The 13,541-nt window shown below is 35.0% G+C and overlaps 1 protein-coding gene across 1 annotated transcript; it reads right to left on the reverse strand.

Moving 5' to 3' along the window:
* Positions 1 to 630: 630 nt before the first annotated feature.
* Positions 631 to 1,062, reverse strand: LOC125189917 (uncharacterized). Its single transcript, XM_048087136.1, has one exon. The coding sequence runs from the start codon at positions 1,060 to 1,062 to the stop codon at positions 631 to 633; it is 432 nt and encodes a 143-aa protein (XP_047943093.1).
* Positions 1,063 to 13,541: the final 12,479 nt, after the last annotated feature.

Below are 13,541 nucleotides of genomic sequence, written 5' to 3' on the forward strand. Positions count from 1 at the left end.
CCACTTTTCAAGTTTGAGAATAAAAAGAAATAGAAAAGGTGAAAATTTCTTTCAGCAAACTGAAATAAAGGTTAAAATTTTAGGATTGCTTTTCAAAAGATAGTAATTCTCAGCTCATTAATATAACTTGGCATCTGTCAAAGACTGTATTAGAAAAGACAATCTCATCTGGAGTATAGCGTAAGTTTTCATATGCTTTTATTTCTAGGTTTTAGTGTGTGGAGGAGGTGAGGGATGTCATGGTGGTGGGCCGGTGGCTGCGTTGGTGGAGGAGGAGGATGCCATGGCGGTGGAGGGTGTGGCTTTTTTTCCAGATTTTTAGCTTTATAAGGACATTTTTAAAATGAGACATTTTTTCACGAACATAGACATATTAGTGGGATATCGCCGCATACAAAAAGCAATGAGACATGAGATCTCATCCAATTAACTCGTGCATGTTCTATATTGGTGATATGGAGTAGTATGTTGTCAAATACACAAGATAATTATAGAAAATAGTACGATATAAGTGGAATATTTCTTGGTACATATTACTAACATTATTAAAATTAAGATAGAAAATGAAGACACACTATATAAATATTGCATAGAAACAAGAAACCAGCTTAGTTCATCAACCATCAGAAGCTAACCAACCAGCCTGGAGGCGCAGCCGAAGCTGACCTCGCAGCCGTCGTCAACGACCACCTTGTACTCGTGCACGGGCCTCGTCAGAAACGGCGGCAGATGCACCAACATATCACACACACAAACATTGTCCACCTCCTTGAGCCACCTGCAGCACTCCTCCTCCTTTTGCGTCTCCACGTGCCCTTCCTCCCGCTCGTGGTGGTGGTGGTGGTGGTGTTGGTTGCTCTCTGCCTCCCCAGACGGTGTAGGGAGCCGTGCGTAAGGAAGCTGTCCGCACGCACGGTTCACCAATGCGATCTGGGAGACGCAGAGCGGCCTCGGGGTATCCGGGAGCGAGGGGGAGCGGCGGGGGAGCCATTGGGCTTGTGGGGAGGAGGGATAGAGGGTGAGGAGGAGGAGAATGGTCGCTGCTACCAATTTGAGGGCCATCTTTTTTTATTTTGTTGTTGTTGAAATAATTGGTGTTTTTTTGTTTGTATTTATAGGGTATTAATGTTGATTGAATGTTAGGTCACAAGGGTGTCATGGTTCTTGAGTTAGGTTAATTCGAGATTATAGTAAAGATCAAGAAAATGAGGGTCGAATGAGGATTTCATTTTTTTACAGTTCTCATGTAGTTGAGAATAATGGCCCGTTTACTTCGACTGAATTTGATGTTCTAAGAGTTGCAATTAAATGACGTTAATATTTCTATATGTTTCTGTCTTGTATTAGGATGATAACTAGTCTAACTCAATATTTTAAAAATGTCAATACAATGATATGAGTATGTCAACTATGTGTTTGTATTAGACATTTAAATACAAATGCCAATATAAAGATACTCATTGTGTTGACATTTTTAATTGAATTAGCAAGTTATCAAAATTATCACATTAAACTATCCGTAACTAATATATCATCTACTTGAAAATGTGACCTTTTACTTCTTATTAGTGTACAGTCATACTGGAGCAGCAAAATATTGCATTGCATTTGAATTGGAAGATTTGGTGAAAGAAATATGAACTAGATTAATAGTATTACACTTCAATTAATTAATATAGATAAAAGAGTAAGTTTATGGCTGAGACTATGGTGTAAGTATATATTTCTCGAAGAAAATAAGAACGTGTAGAGCTTCAGGACCCAATTTAGAATTGTAGGTTTAGAACATTTTTGTTGTTAGTAAATAATATACGTATGTTTAATACTCCCTCCGTCCCAATAAATATGAAACGTTTGATTTTTGGCACAAGATTTTATGTAGTGTTGTTTTATGAGTTAAAGAAGAGAGAGTAAAGTAAGAGAGAGAGAAAAGTAGAGATGAAGTTATGACAACCCAAAAAAGAAAACGTTTCATTTCTAGTGGGACAGAGGGAGTAAGAGATATTCTAGCATTTTCTAATTTTGTGTATCAGGATTATGGATATCATATTTTATTATGTATTATCAAGTTTTAATCGTATAATATCATGTTTGAAGTGGTTAGTGTCATGTCAAACTAAATCATATAGTAACTTACTAACGGTAATTAAGGCTGTCAATTTTCGACATACACTATAGCCCGACATGAACAAACACGAAATTAATGGATTGGGACCCAATGAGAACCCAATGGTTTCAGATTAGATTAGGCTTTGGTCTTTATGAGTTGGGTCAGTATCGGATTTACCGATAATGACTCAGTCCACACGATTTGTCAGTCCTACTAACAATCATTCATTAACAAAAAGAACATTTTTTCTTCGAATCTGGGTTCATCTCCTAGTAGACACAAAGCAAAAACTGACATTAGATATTGAAGAGCTCTTTTATAGAGATTGTAAACTTTCGATTAAGATTGAATCAGCTCTCTGAAACAGCACAACTTAAAAACTATCAAAAGGTTTTTTCATAACTAAGTAGTACTAGAATGTAGCAAAATATCAATATTAACAGATATGCCAAGGCTACTAAGATCAACCAAATCATAGGCATATTAGTTACTAGTAGTATAAAAGAATGTCCAAGTTATTATTGAACTTTTCCATCAGTTTGAATAAGAGACAGAAATAATAGGATTGCACATTACTAAAAAAAATTAAATTTTAATACTTTCTACTACTCGCTATTCCAAATTTGAATAATTAATGACACAAGTTCTATTTTAACATCACTATGAGACTAATTTCAATACATACTAGTATTGAATTGGTCACTTCTAAGAACAAATTGAAAGGAAATCTTAAATAACAGAAGAGAAACAAAATGAAAGTGATGTTATAAAGCCACCATCATTTTTGTTGCTCCTCAAGTGGAAGAAAAACTAGGTTTAGCTGAGAAATTTCAAAATATAAATCGACCAATAAACACAATTAAGTAGAATTCAAGTATAATTCATTAATAAAAGAGTTGGACACATGATGCATATATTTAACATGTGCATCAAACTCTATATAGATAAACATTGGATGATATATAACTATTTATATAGATGATTTTTCAGCAGCATGACGGTCAGCAAAGTAGCCTTGAGGGTTGCTCTCAAATCCAGCCCTAGAGATGGATGCTCCACCTCCTCCAGGCGCCTTCATCGCTCCCGAAGAACCATTGCCGCCACCTCCTTTTGCGGCTGAGCCACCATCTTTTCCTCCTCCCCACTGTTGCCTCCTCCTTTCCCAGCACCACCTCCTCCTTTTCCGCCACCACCGCCACCACCTTTTCCACCCATTTTACGATGATGATTGAATAGTAGATTAGTAGTATAATTAATATATGCTTTTTTTATGGTTAAGTGAAGAATCAAATGATACAATAAGCATATATATAGGGCGAGAGCCTTAAAAATTAGAATAAAAAGTCATTGAATTTTGAGACTCTTGAATATTGTTAATTTAATTCGTATGAATCTACATATCTATATATTACTACTATTAAATGGAGTCGATTAAACTGCTGAGGAAATCCGGTAGTTGTCTGTTATGTTGGAACGAAGAAATCAATTAAGAGAAAATTAAGGAACTAAAACAGTCAACTCAAGAAGCTTTGAAAATGTTCTTTGCAAATTGAGTATCGTAGATCATACTACTCAATTTGAGGGGGAGTGTTAGAAAAATGAAAAGATATTAGCTTGGAGATCAAGAAACGTGTCAGCTTGGAGGACAAGAAATATATTAGCTTGGAGACTACATTTTGAAGAAAACAACCAAGCTATCTATCAAAATGTACTCTTCAAAGTTCTTCGATATTTTTTAATTTTAGTATTTACATTTTCACATTTCAATTCTATTATTCAACATGTTACTCTTCTAACTTTTCAATAATATGGTTAATTGGTTTGGAATTTTTTGCAAAATCTGGCATGAGAATATTGATCGATCGAATATTGATCAATATTCGATTATCCGTATAAATTTGTCCAATGAAGATAAACGAGGAGGAACATAATATTAATAATGTGACTCTTCACTTTCATCCAAATATAAATCAAGTAACTAATTATCTGAAAAGGTCTTTAAGGATATGTTAATCCTATTGTAATTAGTATTAATAGTTTCGAAAATCAGGAATAGATCAAAGGTTGTCATCCATAAATTTGTCCGAGGAAAATAAAGATAAACGAGGAGGAAAATAAATAATACTCTCTCTGTCCGCGAATAAAAGTCCCGTTTTTCCATTTTAGTATGTTCGCGAATAGGAGTCGCGATTCACTTTTACCATAAAATGGTAATATGGTCCCACCTTCCACTAACTCATTCCACTCACATTTCATTTAAAATTAACATATACAAGTGTGACCTCTATTCCAGTAATTTTTTTTCACCCACATTTCTTAGCCTTTCTTAAAACCCGTGCCGCATATAAATGGGACTCCTAGTGGCGGACAGAGGGAGAATAGAGTGAACTGCCACAATTATCCCTAATGTTTTGGTTATGACACCATAGACCCCTCACAAAAAAAAAGTGTTATAGGACCCTAATATTTAATACACTCACAAATGCAGTGTTTTTAGCCACTTTTCGGATGAAAATGCCCAAATGGTTTAAAGGGAAATTTTGGCGATCCCTAAATTCGCTGACATAAGAATTTTGTCACATTTCTATCAGCAACTTCTTATGTGATTTCTTAATAAGTTGTGGTACTTCATACGCGATTAAAGTTTTATCATTATTTGCACAAAAAAAACTTCTCATATCTCTCTATTTCTAGTTAATGGTAACAATTTACTTCATCTGCCCGCGAATATGAATCTCGTTTTTCCATTTCGGTTCGTCTGTGAATAGGAGTTCCGGTTCATTTTTACTTTAAATGGTAATAGCTCCACTATCCACTAACTCATTCCACTTACATTTCATTTAAAACTAATATATACAATTGAGACTCATATACAACATTTTTTTCCTACCTACTTCTCTTAACATATCTTAAAACCCGTGATGTGGGAGAACTAGTTATATCATGTAGGAAATTCATTAAGAAACAACGAAAAATATGGAAAAGTGAAGTTATTTATGCAATAAAATCTGAATCAATATTTCACATTTAATTAAATGATACAGTAACTATTTTCTTGAAACCACTGATATTTAAAATAGTAATTCATTATATATCATCGAACTAATTTGTTACTCTAAGTCTAACTTTAAGACAATTTATATGATTGATATTTTATTGAGAATTTTAATTTGACTCAAACTAAAATTTTTAACATCATATGAAGATTCAATCTTTAGATATAAATTTTTATAGTTTCTTGTCATTTATGATAAAATTGAAATATGAGTAACATTTTGAAAATATTCAAGCATGTGGTATTAGCATATTTAGTTCTTGAATAATTTTTTTTTATTAATAATAGTATTTGAAATTAAGAGAATATAAATCTACAAATTAATACCGCAAAATTAGGATATTTTCATACTTCCTCCGGTCTCGGTCACTTTTGCGCACCCATTTTGTAAAAATGATAATAAATAGTTAAAGTGGAGAAATAGTAAAGTAAGATAGAGAATAATGTTGAGAAGAGTCTTTTCAAAATTATTCTCTTTCTTATTTTACCATTTATCCACTTTAATTATTTATTATCATTTTTACAAAATAGGTGCGCAAAAGTGACCGGGACTCCTAATGACGGACGGAGGGAGTAATAAATAAAATTAATCCGTAAAGTAAGGTAAAAAAAACAAAGAAAAGTTAGAGGAAATAAAAACACGGAAAAAATACTAGAAAATGAGTTTTATGAGGAAGAAATGGTCTCATTTTATTATTTTCATACTAATTATGCAGATAATGATAAATCTGTATATTATAAAAAAAGTTAGAAAGTGTAAACAATGATAAAATTTTAATTATGTATGAACTATGAAGTACCGGAACTTATTAGAAAATTACATAAGAAATTGCTGACAGAAATATGGCAGAAATCACATGTCAGCAATATAATGAAGTGACAAAAATACTCTTATAGGACTTGAGAGTGTTTTAGTCCGAAAAACATTATTCGTGATTGAAGGGGTTTGGCAGCGGAAGCGCTCACATAATTACATAATAATTCTAATCTATTTAGCGGATTATTTAGACAAATTTTATTCGCGTAATTATCACATGTATCATGCTCATAACTCAAATAAAACATGCTTTAAATTAATTGAAACCTAAAACATGCTTTTCTAGGGTTTAGCCATTATACCTTGATGATTCTCCAAAGAATCGAAGATAACTAGCGCCTTCTCCACGTGAAGATCTTTAGTACAAAACCACGAATCTTCTGTCTGGTTCTCGGACTGTAAACTGATATCAGGGTGGGATGATCTCACCAGTGTACTAGGACTTAAATAAAGAAGACAGAAATCCTTTCCCACAGAGGAGAAGAAAAATCGTCCCTCTTCTATGCAGAGAGGGGGACGAAAATTTTGGAAGAAAATTAAGTGTATTTTCTGTCTCCTTTATTCTCCTATTTATAATAAGTCACATATTGGGCCCAGACAGGGATCTATGGAAGGCTTTGGATATGGGCTCCTCCAATTAGCTTTTTACTAATTAAATTAAACCCTATTTAATATAAGCTTATAATTGGAATATTACGAGCAGCCACTATAGAAGTAATATTGCACTCCTTATCCAAATCCGAAATTATAAGTACTCCGGGTTTTCATTGCTTGATATTTATTTCCCGCGCTTAAGATAGAAACATCCATTAATTAATTATTGTCTGCTATGGACTTAATTAATTAATATCTTATTTATTCCAAGAGAGGACTCAGCAAGAAAATCTTATTTATTATTCATAGAGTAATTAAACTCCAACTAGATAGGTTCTGAATAATAAAACCTTATTTCAAGCTTCTCTTGAGGATGTTATCAAACGAGACTCACCTCGCGCATGATTCAACATAATAGCAATCCTAGCACCGCTAGATATTAATCACCACTACCCAATATACCAGGCTTATTGGGTTGCAAAAACCCCGCACCATTTGGTAAGTCAAAGTAGTGCATAATCAATACCGTATGCTCAATGCTAACGTACATTGATTAAAAAATAACAATTTACAAGACCTCGTCTTTCAGTAGATAGCATAAAGACTATCTCGCTGTTAGATCCATTCAGTGCTATACCACACCAACGTCATCTTATTTCAGTAAGGCTTAGAAATAATCGGACTGACGTTGCAACCTTTCACGATAGGTAGTCTAAGCCTATCTAGGCTGTGAAATTCTTCTTTTTCTTTGTTTAGAACTGACTGTGTTACCTTAAAGTGAACGACGCTCACAACCGGTCTACTAAAACAAAGACTTAGACTTTGTTAAGTTACTTATACATTTAAACATGTAATAAATACCCATTAAATGTAAAGCATAACAACATTATGACAAAAATAATCTGTTTATTCCTTTGGAAAATAAAATAAGAGTTTTAACAGTATTCAATCACTCGAAAGGTGATTTCTAGTATACAAACTCTAACAATCTCCCACTTATACTCAAAACAGCTTTCGAGTATATAAAAAAATGTGCACTACGTCTAATTCTCCCACTTATACAGAAAGCGAGTTGAGGTCTCGAGCGAGTCGAACTCCCATTCCCTCTACATGACGCTCGAACGGTTTGACCGCCAATGCCTTAGTAAAGGGATCTGCCAGGTTGTTCTCTGACGCAATCTTGACCACTTTTATGTCTCCTCTCTGCACTATATCTCTAATGATATGATACTTCCTCTCTATGTGTTTGCTCGCTTTGTGAGCTCTTGGTTCCTTCGAATTTGCCACAGCACCAGAATTGTCACAATAAATGGTGATTCTCTTGGCCAGATTCATAACCACACCTAAGTCCATAAGAAAGTTCTTGAGCCATACAGCTGTTGGGGTTTGGTGCCCCTTGCACAGCGGAAGACTTGTACAAAACAAATAAATCAGACATAGGATCTATTTGACCGATTATGCGATTAATCAATTCACATGTTAAACAGATAATTGAATGCTAGAGCGCAAATAATTCATGTTCAAAGAAAGTAAATCCTAAAACATGAATCCTACGGATTAGAGTTACCGATTTGATTCTCCAAAGAATCGTCGATTGCTCGCGCCTTCTCCACGTGATGATCTTCAATACTAGACCACGGATCTTCTCTCTGGTTCCCGAACTGTATCTCGATATCAGGGTGGGCTGATCTTATCAAAATACTAGGACTCGAATAAAGAAGACAGAAGAAATCCTTTTGGGAAAAAGGAGTAGAATTCGAAATTCTCCTCAGCTGGAGAGTTCGAAATTTTTGAAAAATTAGAGAATGAAAATTGTGATCATTCTGTCTCCTTTATTCTCCTATTTATATTAAGTTCCTTATGGGCCCAGACAGGGATCTATGGAAGGTTTTGGATATGGGCTCGCCCAATTAGCTTTTTACTAATTAAATTGAACCCACAATTTAATACAAGCTTATATTGGAATATTACGAGCAGCCACTACAGAAGTAATATTGAACTCTCCCCATCCAAATCCGAAATTACAAGTAATCCGGGTTTCCACTTTTATTATTTATTTCCCGCGCTTAAGATATAAATGTCCATTAATTAATTAATATCTGCTATGGACTTAATTAATTAATATCTTATTAATTCCAAGAGTGGACTTAGCAAGAAACATTTATTTATTATTCATAGAGTAATAAAACTCGAACTGGCCAGTTTTCCGAATAATAAAACCTTTTTCGAGCTCCTCTTGAGGACATTATCAAACGAGACTCACCTCGCGCACGTTTCAACATAATAGCAATCCTAGCACCACTAGATATTAATCATCACTACCCAATATATCAGGATTATTGGGTTGCGAAAAACCCGCACCATTTGATAAGTCAAAGTAGTGCATAATCAATACCGTATGCTCAATGCTAACATATGTAGATTAAGAAATAACATTTTATCAAGACCTAGTCTTTCAGTAGATAGCATAAAGACACGTCTTGCTGTTAGATCCGTTCAGTGCTATACCACACCAATGTCAAATTATTTCAGTAAGGCTTAGAAATATGCGGACCGACATTGCAACCTTTCACGACAGGTAGCCAAAGCCTATCTAGGTTGTGAAATTCTTCTTTTTCTTTTGCAAAGCATTGCATAGATCTGACCGTGTTACCTTAAAGTGGACGACGCCCACAACCGGTCTACTAAGCAAAAGACTTAGACTTTGTTTACTTCTTATGCATTTAAATGTTTGTAAAACATCTTATAAATGCACAAGCAAACACAATGTAATAATAATAGTGATTCTATTCGTGCGAGACTGCTCGAATAATACTGAATCGGGTTAAAAGTGGATTATAGAGTTTTACGTATACAAGCAAGATTCTATTCGAGCGAAACTTGCTCGAAACATGCTTTTCAGTATACCAAACCTAACAACAGCCTCCTTTGCAGCCTCAGAAGCGGCCACATATTCGGCTTCCATGGTAGAGTCTGCAATGCATTTCTGCTTTACACTCTTCCAAATTACGGCTCCACCTCCTAAGGTAAACACATAACCAGAAGTAGATTTCCTCGAGTCCTGATCAGCTTGAAAGTCTGAATCAGTATATCCCAAAGGACATAGCTCGCCTGCTTTGTAAACTAGAACATAGTCCTTAGTCCGTTTAAGGTACCTGAGTATGTTCTTTACTGCAGTCCAATGTCCTTGGCCCGGATTTGACTGATATCTTGCTACCATGCCAACAACAAAGCAAATATCAGGCCTTGTACAAAGCATAACATACATGTGACTACCAACTGCCAAAGCGTATGGTATCCTTCTCATCTCTGCTATCTCAGATGCTATCTTAGGATACATCTCTTGAGATAAATGGATGCCATATCTAAAAGGTAAGAAACCTTTCTTGGCATCTTGCATGCTAAAGCGACTAAGTACAGTGTCAATGGTGTTAGGTTTGGTATACCGAAATGTAACGACCCGCCCATTTAGGGTATAATAAATGCGGCGTTCGCTAACTAGGTAGACTTAAATGCATCAAAGAATCATAGGCTAGGGTTTCATTTAAAAGGGATTTGACCAAAGCATTTAAGGTACAACTAAGTAGAGGAAGAATAATGCCTTAGCAAAGGAATCCATCAAAAGATTTATTGAAATAAAAGCTTAACCAAGTTCTTCAAAAAGAATCTTTCTAACTGTTCATATTCCAAAACATACCCACGAAAATAAAAGTATTTATCCCAACAAAAGATCATACGTTTTCATAAAAATAGCGGAAGCGACCAAGAAAGAAGTGAGGCTATGTATGAGGACACAACGACACCTTAAGTACCAACAGAGCATTTTATTATTCTCTACTCAACACCGCCGCCCGCTTGTCACCACTCAACCTGCACATAAGGAAAACACATGCAGGGCTGAGTACGATAATCATACTCAATGGGCTCATTGCCGAAAACAGTTTTATCACAAAAATAGTTATTATCATCATGCCATTTTCAAGTGTCCATCGGGGTTTTAACTTTAGAAAGACCCGAGGCACCAAAATATCTTCTTTCTCAAATATCACGGTCGCGCAACCATTTTTCTCATAGACGTTTACCATATCCTCATTCTACATGACAAGGAATGCGGCCGCAATCCAGGTCACTAGACCGGCCAACCCGTACGCTGACTCTCGGTCTAACATTGGTGTACACTAACCCAAGTAGAGTTTGCGGCTCTACGAGGATCCGAATTCGATTAAATCAATAGTGGCATAGCCACGGGGGATAGGCACGACAAAACAAATCAAGGCATGATAACACATCTTTCATTCTCATCAATATCAGTTTAGGACAATGTCCTTATTTTAAAAGAAAGCCCACCTCGTAGGTTTAGCTCGATAGAATTCTTTTCTCCTCGTTTATCACGCTGAGAGCGCGAAGTATCACCTTTAAATTAGGCGTATCACATATCAGTTTCAATCATGGATTTCAAATCATGCATGATCTCACGTTTCCCTTTTCCCATCGATTATTTTCAAAATCATCAATCAAAATCAATGTATGACTAGCATATCATTTTTATTCAAATAACAACTCCAAATTCACCATTAAATCGTGTCACGCATGAGTGTTCCACACACACAACATACGCACACGATCATCACACTTGTGTACGCCGACTGAGGCGTGCACACACACACACACACACGGTCAAAAACACACACACATCCATGCATCAATTTATTTCCCCTTCACTCATCTAAATGCATGTGGACTCAAGAATACCGATTAATCGGTAGAAGAAGAGAAGATCAATATTTAAAGTACCTTTTCCAAAAGAACAAACGGTAGAAACAAGGAATTAGTCTTGATTCTTCAATAATCTCTTGAATTTCACTTGAATTCTTCTCAATTGATGAAGAAATCTTGAAGAAAACTTGAAGAAAATTTGGAGAGAGTGGGGGAGAAGTTTCGAAAATAATGGAGAGTGGGAGGCGCCGGTTTTGTGATCTCTAGGGTTAGGGTTTCTCTCCTATTTATAGAGTCACAAATAATAATATCCCAATAATTAAATAAATAAAGATTTGGAAGATTTGGTAGAGAATATGGGGGAAGTGGCGTTAAATTGGTTGAGAAGAGTGAGGATTTCGAAAATCTAGGCTTAAATAAATAGCCTATGATTTAATTTGAATATTTCACGGAGCAGAATAATATATCACGGAGCAAGAATAAAATAAAATACTCCCCAAATTAAAAGGAGAAGTGGCGTTAATTTACTTCTCTCCACAAAGAATTAAATTCAAATCCTAATTTAATTAGGATATGGTAAGATCTTCTTAGATTTGGCAAGATATGCTAGGATATTTTAGCATATTTATATTTATTCATGGAATAGAATAAATAAGGAATCAAATAATAAAATAATTCCCTCTTCTCCAATAAATGAGATTTTCGAAAATCTCATGGGAAAAATCATAGTAGTGGTTCGAAAATTCCATGTAGGATTTATAGGGTATTTGGACTTTGGATTTAATTTGGATAATTATCCCAAACAAATAATTAAATCCAAGAATAATATTATTTCTTCTCCAATAATCATGAGGGCCGAAAATTCCACATATTTCAATGATGCTCCTATTTAATTCTCACTCATCCCTTAGGAAAATAAATAATAATTCCCCCAAATTTTATATTTCTCCGCATCAAATATTCACATATTCAGATCAATCATCTCTTCACTTCCAATCCATTTTCTCAACGTATTGACCTTTCAACGACCACATCATTTTTCCACATCTTTGACTATTCAATAGCCACGTCAACATTTCAACAAGTTGACTATTCAACTCAATCAAAATTCCCATACGCAATTAGGTCACATAGACACTATGCAATTAATCACTCATCAAATAATTCACATATCATAGCATTTAAGGCATTTAATGCAAAAATTTTATAACCCGAAAATTAGGGTTTGAAAAAGTGGGGCGTTACACTAAAAGCATGTTTCGAGAAAGTTTCGCTCGAATAGAATCTTGCTTGTATACATAAAACTCTATAATCCACTTTTAACCCGATTCAGTATTATTCGAGTAGTTCCGCACGAATAGAATCACTATTATTATTACATTGTGTTTGCTTGTGCATTTATAAGATGTTTTATAAACATCTAAATGCATAAGAAGTAAACAAAGTCTAAGTCTTTTGCTCAGTAGACCGGTTGTGGACGTCGTCCACTTTAAGGTAACACGGCCAGATCTATGCAATGCTTTGCAAAAGAAAAAGAAGAATTTCACAACCTAGATAGGCTTTGGCTACCTATCGTGAAAGGTTGCAATGTCAGTCCGCATATTTCTAAGCCTTACTGAAATAAGATGACATTGGTGTGGTATAGCACTGACCGGATCTAACAGCAAGACGTGTCTTTATGCTATCTACTGAAAGACTAGGTCTTGATAAAATACTATTTCTTAATCTACATATGTTAGCATTGAGCATACGGTATTGATTATGCACAACTTTGACTTATCAAATGGTGCGGGTTTTTCGCAACCCAATGATCCTGATATATTGGGTAGTGGTGATTAATATCTAGCGGTGCTAGGATTGCTATTATGTTGAATTGTGCGCGAGGTGAGTCTCGTTTGATAATGTCCTCAAGAGGAGCTCGAACAAGGTTTTATTATTCGGAAAACTGGCCAGTTGGAGTTTTATTACTCTTTGAATAATAAATAAATGTTTCTTGCTAAGTCCACTCTTGGAATTAATAAGACATTAATTAATTAAGTCCATAGCAGACATTAATTAATTAATGGACATTTATATCTTAAGTGCGGGAAATAAATAATAAACAAAGTGGAAACCCGAATTACTTGTAATTTCGGATTTGGATGGGGAGAGTTCAATATTACTTCTGTAGTGGCTGCTCGTAATATTCCAATATAAGCTTGTATTAAATTGTGGGTTCAATTTAATTAGTAAAAAGCTAATTGGGTGAG

The sequence above is a fragment of the Salvia hispanica genome, chromosome 5 (genome assembly GCF_029641045.1).
Source record: "Salvia hispanica isolate PSC_SH4W2 chromosome 5, Shi_PSC_v1, whole genome shotgun sequence".
Classification (NCBI taxonomy): Eukaryota; Viridiplantae; Streptophyta; class Magnoliopsida; order Lamiales; family Lamiaceae; genus Salvia; species Salvia hispanica.

Bases quoted from the DNA above. Each gene is read 5' to 3' on its own strand.
- LOC125189917 (XM_048087136.1), bottom strand. From the start codon at position 1,062: ATGGCCCTCAAATTGGTAGCAGCGACCATTCTCCTCCTCCTCACCCTC.